General features: G+C 50.1%; 1 protein-coding gene across 1 annotated transcript; it reads right to left on the bottom strand.

Annotated features, from left to right (window-relative positions):
• Window positions 1–229: 229 nt before the first annotated feature.
• Window positions 230–6,766, bottom strand: S100B (S100 calcium binding protein B). Its single transcript, XM_032485442.1, has 3 exons — window positions 6,621–6,766; window positions 3,774–3,912; window positions 230–1,499 (listed from the first exon to the last, which is right to left on the bottom strand). Exons 2-3 carry the CDS (start codon window positions 3,909–3,911, stop codon window positions 1,359–1,361), a joined length of 279 nt encoding a protein of 92 aa, XP_032341333.1. The 5' UTR covers window position 3,912; window positions 6,621–6,766; the 3' UTR covers window positions 230–1,358.
• Window positions 6,767–7,371: the final 605 nt, after the last annotated feature.

The following is a 7,371-nucleotide window of genomic DNA, read 5'->3' as shown; positions in this document are numbered from 1 at the left end:
ATTGGTCTAGAAAAGGTCACATGAGGCCCACCAGGCCACAAGTTCCTGGCAGGAGGCGGTGGGCACTAATGACAGGGAAGGTTATCCTGCGGGGCTCCGACCCACCCCAGCAGACCCCCCCCCCACCGCCACGGTCCCCACCTGAGCCTCCTGCCTCGTGCATCCCTGGCTAGGGGACACAGCATCAGCAACTCCGACAAAGCCAGGCCACGTAAACTTGACTCATTCCCCAGTTTTGCAGGAATTTAGCTTTTATTTCACGGTTAATGACCATGGAGACTTACTAAACTGCTTTTCAGTCAAAGCAAATACAAGCAATCTGTTGGTTTATGAGTTTCCAAGTCTATGTCCTTAAAAAAAAGCAAAACAAAAAGGGTGGATGACAAGATTAATTTGACTTTCCCTGAAAGTGATTTTTTTAGTATTTGTAACTTGACTATTTGAAACAATTTATTTGAATTGGTGGATACGAAAGCGTAACGCTCGTAAAGTTCACCGACTTTACCAACAGTCACAAGCAGACCCTGTCTGCACACAGACAGGTCAGGAATGACCTTCACCAACAGTCCAGCCACTTACATCGTAACCAGTCATTCTGCAGACAGGGCAGAACACTCCTGTCCGCCCAGGCAGAGTCGAGTCCCGCCATGGGCTCCGGCCAAGCTCCCTCTGCCACACGTCCCGCAGAGCCAACAAGTGTGATCCTGTCAGGAGAACCCCACTGAAGTTTGACTCTCAGTTCCGATTACAGCTACAATGCCAGTACTTGCTCCTTTATGGGACATACTTTCCATTAGGACTTAGCATTAACTACAGACTCAGTGATCACAGCTCACTGCAAGAAAGGGGACTGAATGTGACCATGCTCTTTGGGTGGGTGGGACAGACTGTCAGGCCCAATCACATTAGGTTTCATTTGCTCCAATGATGAACAGGCTTAATGAAGGGCAGCCTTTTCAAAGGATGGTAGACCAAGATTTGTATTTTTAAATGTAGTGGAAGCTTAGCCCGTAGTCATTTTTGACAGGTAGTCTGTTTTTTCTGAGTTAGGAGTCTACACAGCCAGGATAGCAGTGCTTTGTGACTGAGAATTGACTTTCCTAAATGTTGATTACCACGAGTCCCTGGGACCAGTCGGCTAACATGTACGCCTAACAGCACAGGACTAATGATGGGGGACCGTTAAAAACAGCCCTCGGAAAGAGGTTTCAATTCTTCATTCACAAAGCAAGTCAAGCTTCCTAATTAGCAACAATGCAGCTGGAAAGCTCAGCTCCTACTGTCCTGCAAGCCCTGCTCTCCGCTTCCTGCGTGGCCTCTGTCTCTGCTACAGGGACAGCCTGTCTGCTTTCTCCCGTTCACTCGTGTTCAAAGAACTCGTGGCAGGCAGTGGTAACCATGGCAACAAAAGCCATAAATTCCTGGAAGTCACATTCTCCATCTCCATCGTTGTCCAGTGTTTCCATGACTTTGTCCACAACCTCCTGCTCTTTGATTTCCTAAGAGAGAGAAGAGAAGTCACCCAGCATGTTTCTAAATGAAGTTTAGGGCCATCGAAGCATGATTAAAATTTGGCCAGCTTTAGTAATTTGTATCAGAAACAACCTAAGACATAAAATGCAAAATGCCAGGTGAGATTTCTCCTGGGATCAGGAGGCTGCTGGCTGGCAGAAGTCTCTGGCAGTCCGAGCCTTCTCTGCCACCTTCTTTATGTCCAGTGGGGCCTGGGCTGCTTAAAAAAGGCTGAATGGAACAGCCAAGATCTGAAAACCTGAGGTTGTTTGTGTTAAAACAGAAACACCCAGAAAAGAAGAACAGGGCCTAAATTGGCCCGAACATATTATACGCAATGTCTTTAAAGCAAGAATGACCTTTGTCCGCACCCCCACCAAGTTTTTCATTGTTTCTGTGTGTGGAAGGCCCTACAGTGAAGGCTTCCAGTGGGTTTTCATGTTTTGAAAATGAGTTTTGGCTGAAATAACTCTTGGGAACAGGCTTTGTCACTTGAGCTGCTTTCCAGGTGTCCTGGGACTTTTCCTGACATTCTGCCCAACTTGGAGCCAGGTGAGTGGTGAGACAGTCTCAGGGGAACAGGCGTGTGGTGGGCAGACGAACGCTGACCGCGAAGAAGGGCATAAAGGCAGACTGCTTGGAACAGTCAGTCCCCAGCGCAGGGGAGCGTGGCTGGAAGGAGTCGCGGGAAGTGCGTCGGCCGCCTTGGATGTAAAATGGGTACAAGATTGAGGTACCCCGGGGCCGGGGTGGGGCCCATAAGCATCTGCTGAAAGATTAATCGCTGTTTCATGATAGACTCACCTCCAAACAGAAACTGCCTCACAAAACCAGGCCAACAATATTCGTGATACCTTGATACACTTACCGTGAATCGCTTATCTTACTATAAACGTGGTTCCCACATGCTAAGCTTTTCCTGTGCTTTAAATCAATAATTAATGACAGCAGCTACATGTGATGAGCAGGGCACTGGCTCATCTCACCCTTACATCAGTCCTTTTTGCAGAAGAATCTGGGACTTCCTGATTGCTAGGTTAGGGGCAGACCTGGTGGGACAAGGTGAGTGAAAGTGAGTGGGGCAGCTGCCACTTTGTGGACCTGGATGCCTGAGAAACAGCTTCAGAATCAGACTAGGGGAACCCCCCCCCCCAAACCTGCAGGCTGCTTCCCCTGCGCTGGTGGCGCCATTCACAGAAATGGAGTGTCGGGGTTGGGTGGGGCCAGCCCTGCAGACAGCGGCTGCTGCCTGGCTGCCAGAATCGGGGGCCTGTCCAACACTGAGACTCAGCCTGCCAGGAGGGCAACTCCCCACCACTGTGCAGTAGGGCCCCAGGGTATTCCCTGGAATTAGCTCTTGGTCAGACACAGTGCACTGGTTCATCTTCTGGCCATTTGCCCTGCGTGTGACTGGTTACTTCAGTGACCTCGGGTCTGGACACCAAGGGAAGTCAGGTACCAGGTGGATTGCAGGAGGACAGTTCATGGCCTCGAGGACAGGAGACTGATTCAGGAGAGGTGACGTGTGGCTTACCCAAGGCCTGGGAAATGGGGGTGAGGCAGGGAGTCCTCGATGAAGAGTCTGGACACACTTCCACCGGGTGGGACCCGTGAGGAAGATGGAGCTCACCAGGAGCCCTCAGGCAGTCTCCTGAGATCCTCTCCAAGGTCCTCACCCCACGGAGCCCCCCCCAACCCAGGCCCCAGGGCCTCAGAGACGCCAGGTTCTCTCTCATGCCCTCAGTCAGTGGCTTGTGGCCATGCACTGACGAGCCGGGCGGGTGCCCCAGAAGCAGAGGCTGAGTCGGGGCTGTGTCTCTCGCGACACTGACCGTGGTGAGAGCTCAGTGGTGTCTGCTGAGTGAACGGCATCTTTATCATCACCATGGTGGATGCAGACCACGGAGCTAAAGCTTAGAGTCCTTTTCCTAAGAACAAAAGCTTATTTTTAACAGTCTGCTTAGATGTTCACTATGGCCCATGATAAGTCATGAGTATATTTTACATCCCATTCTGTCATCAATATTGCTGCAAATCCTTAGGTTTTTCAGAGAAAAGTCAGTTTTATTTGAAGCCTGTACTTCTGTGTTTGAGATAGCAGTTCCTCCTTCATGCTCCTACTGGACACAAAACAGATGAAAATGAAAGTGTGAGGTCTACCTAAGCCAGCCTCCACACTGAAGGTTCAACTGTGCAAACACATTTTTGGAAGCAACTCGGAGGACAAAGAGCATAGGGGAGTTTTAAAAAGCAAGACTCACCTCTAAAAAATGAGAGAGTTCATTGTTGATGAGCTCCTTGAGCTCAGATTTCTTCAGCTTGTGCTTGTCACCCTCCCTTCCGGAATATTGATGGAAGACGTCAATGAGGGCCACCATGGCCTTCTCCAGCTCAGACATCCTGGAGCCCAAAAAGAAAGACGGTTCTCAAGCCTTTGCCCGTCTAGTGCGGGCAGTGGAGGTATGACCAGTGCAGCCCTCAGCCCAGGACAGGTGTATGGCCGTGGCTCATCTCCCTTCTCAGGAGTTACGCAGCTCTCCCATCTCCTAGAGCCACTCTCCCACCCTCCTCTCCCTTCTCCGTCTCTGAGGGCCACATCCAGTTCCCAAGCCCTCTGGCTTCTGGTTGGGTCCAGCCACTGGGCAACTTCAGCCAAAACAGAGATGCAGAGTAGTGAGGGGGCTTGGGAACTGACTCCTGCCTCCTCCCTGGGAGGCCCTCTGCCCTGGCAGGGCTCCAAGATGAGGTGACAGTGCAGGGAGCAACCAGAATTAACCAGAAAGAAGTAAGGTGACTAGAGCCAAATGAGGACACAAAAGTCAATGGCATGCCTACATTCTGTCAATAAACACTTAGGAAACATAGTGGGAAAGTCCTGTTTATACAGCAGCACACACATATGACCAAGAGTAAGTTTAGCCAGAAAAGTGCAGGTCCTTCCAAAAGATACTAAGGTCAAAAAATGTTGCTTTCCTTTGAATGAATACAGAAACTTAACTCATTTTTAATAAAAATATTTATGAGACTTTTTTGATTGATGAGGATCATGACCCATCAGCTGTAAAATTTAACTGGAAAAATAAATATGGTAGAATTGAGGCAAATATTTTTTGAAAAAGAAGATCAAGGAACAAACATGTATTATACGGTTATCTGATGAAGCCAGTGCAGATGAGCAAAATTTGCCACCATAAATGTCTCATTAGCATGCTGATTATTTTGAGCTAAAAATAACCAAGGCTCAAAAGATTCAGGAGGAAACTTTGACCTCGCCCTTAGCTGCCTGAATCAGATTTTGATGGAGGGCCTGTTACAGGAGTAGAATGAGCACCAGAGATGTCAACAGGGGCTGTGGGCCAGGTGTGGCGCTGGAGCTCTTAGGGGTCTGAGCATACTTTGCTTTACCAAACATTTGCTTTTCCGTCTCCATGTGAATTGCTTTTCTCCTCTTTGAAGTCCCAAATCACTAACCCCAATCCTCTCCTCTTTAGTCTAGCTCAGGATGCTATTCAAGGTGAGGATTTCAGCCAGTTTGGTGAGTTACTCAGTTCTCCTGGGTCTCCCATGTTTACATGTTATTAAACTTTGAGTTTTTCCTGTTAACCCGAATCATGTCTGTTTAATTCTCAGACCAGCCAGAAGAACCCAGAAGGGTAGAGGAAAATGTCTTCCGCCCCCAACCTGGCCCTGAGGCCAGAACAGAAGTGGGGCGGAGGCTGGGCCAGAGCCAGGTACTTTGCATTCACGGAGGCGCTGCCTCAAGTGACCAGGATTGTCGTCTTTTCTCTGCACTTATCAGAGGAGGAGGCTTCATCTTTCCTCATGACTTGTACCTTATTCCATGGCCTGCAACCTAAGAAACAGCTGTTCTACCCTGAGAACTAGGCAGTTTACAAAGGACGGCTTGTAAATTGTTTCACAAGACTGAGACACTCAGCCAGAGAAATTTACCAACTTCTGGCCTTGAGTTCTAACCATTAAAGAATCTTGGCACTGTCATAGTTAAAAATAAATAAAAGAATTACATCTCATGTTGAAAAACCATTCCCATATTGAATATATTTACACCTTAAAAATACATTGGAATATAATATTTAAATTTTTATTTATTTCTGATTTCCCAAAGGAAAAAAAGATTGAGGATTTTTGCCTTGGTCTGATCTTTGCTAAATTCACCCTATTAATAATCAATATTATTTTGCTCTGAAGTCCCTAAAAATCAGATATGTCACATGTAGAGAGAACAACTCTGATGGATTAAAATTTTTAACATTTTGTACTTTATCCTTTTAACTCAAGTTTTCAATTATTAATTTTTTTAAAGAGACCAAAAACCAAAAACAAACCCCAAGAACCTTTTGCATCATCCTTATGTTTCTCAAACTCCGTGACAATTTGTGAAAGGAAACGCTACATTATTTCTTGTGATGTGTGACTAGCGGGATTTTTTAAAAGGAAAGGCATAAAATTTATATTCCATTATGTGTGAAAAGTCCACAAAATGTGATTTTCTTCATAGCCACACTACAAATTAATTTTTAAAAATGTTCCCAGTTAAATTCTTCCCAATTGACGGTTGGTGTAAAGCTTGTCTCTTAAGAGAAAAGGAAACAATACATCCATGTTACCCTTTCACTTGAAAACAAGAGGACTTTGGGCGTTAACTCCTTAGCAGGGACACCACGCACGACGACGGGACGGTCCCCGAGGAGCGGTAAGACGGGGAAGGAAACCCACCTAAGCCCCAGCTCCTTGGCTCGGCCTGGAACTTCCTTGCCCTGTAATTGCCTTAAACGGGGGCGGGTGCCTCCTGGGCCCGGGAGAGCGTCCTCCCGAGCCGGGACCGAGCCGGCCCGGGCGTCAGCCTTAACGAAGGGGCGGACTGCGGCGCCTCCGGGGAAACCCGGACTCCCGGCCCGAGGCTGCCCGGCTCCGGCGCTGCGAGCAGGCGCGCTCCAGGCAGCCGGGTCCAGAGCAGTAACAAGAGGCATGCTTTCCAAACGCAGCCAGTTAGCCTCAGGGGGTTTAAGACGACCACCCGGTTCCCGCCCCCGCCCCCTCGGCCCCCTGCCCCAAGAGGTGGGAGTGTGTCCCCGGAGTGTCCTCACGTCTGCAGTCGGGCTGATGCTCCTCTCTCCTCGAGGCTACGGCGTCTGCTCCTGCGGGGCCGGGGGCGGGGCAGCCTCTTATCCTCCGGCGGGGGCGGAGCCGCGCGCCCTCTGCAGCCCCGCCGGCCAATGGGGTCCGGGGGCGGGTCCGGGGGCGGGTCCAGGGAGCGGGTCCAGGGAGCGGGTCCGGGGCGCGGGGCAGACCCTTATCCTCCGGCGGGGGCGGAGCCGCACGTTCCTCTGCAGCCCCGCCGGCCAACGGGGCGGGAGTGGGGCCAGGGGCGGGAGCCGCACACTGGGCAGCATTGACCGCGCCACCCGGGGGCTCGCGGGGAGCCAGGCCTGCACTTGGGCCAAGGAAGAAAAGGCTTGTGGGGCAGGAAGCGGGGAGTCAGCTTTTTGTGCTGTTTTTAAGTGTGTACGTGAATACTGATGTTCCTCTAAAGGCGAGGATGGGGGTGGGGAGAGGGGAGAAATGATTGATCGATTCCCACAAAGCAAATGTGCAGCGAGAGCAGACTGAATGCGGGGGATTTAGGGCCCGCTGTGGGGAGGCCCTGAGCTTCTCCCCGATCTGGTCCCACTCACAGGCAGGACACCCGTGGACACCCGTGGACACCAGTACTCTGAGGTAGGCCACTGAGCCCAGCGTCTGCAGGGACGGAAATGTGGGGCAAAATATACACTTATTGCTTTTAGGGGGGAAATCTGTGTTTAATATGATCGAGGACACATGCCAGACGCACTCCAA

This window comes from Camelus ferus, chromosome 1 (genome assembly GCF_009834535.1).
Source record: "Camelus ferus isolate YT-003-E chromosome 1, BCGSAC_Cfer_1.0, whole genome shotgun sequence".
Taxonomy (NCBI): Eukaryota; Metazoa; Chordata; class Mammalia; order Artiodactyla; family Camelidae; genus Camelus; species Camelus ferus.
The sequence above is the reverse complement of the archived record's forward strand: the minus strand, read 5'-3'. Positions and strand labels throughout refer to the sequence as shown.

Coding starts and splice junctions, on each gene's coding strand:
- S100B (XM_032485442.1), bottom strand. CDS start 3,911: ATGTCTGAGCTGGAGAAGGCCATGGTGGCCCTCATTGACGTCTTCCAT. Junction 1,500..3,773: donor AACTCTCTCATTTTTTAGAG/GTGAGTCTTGCT, acceptor TCTCTCTCTTAG/GAAATCAAAGAGCAGGAGGT.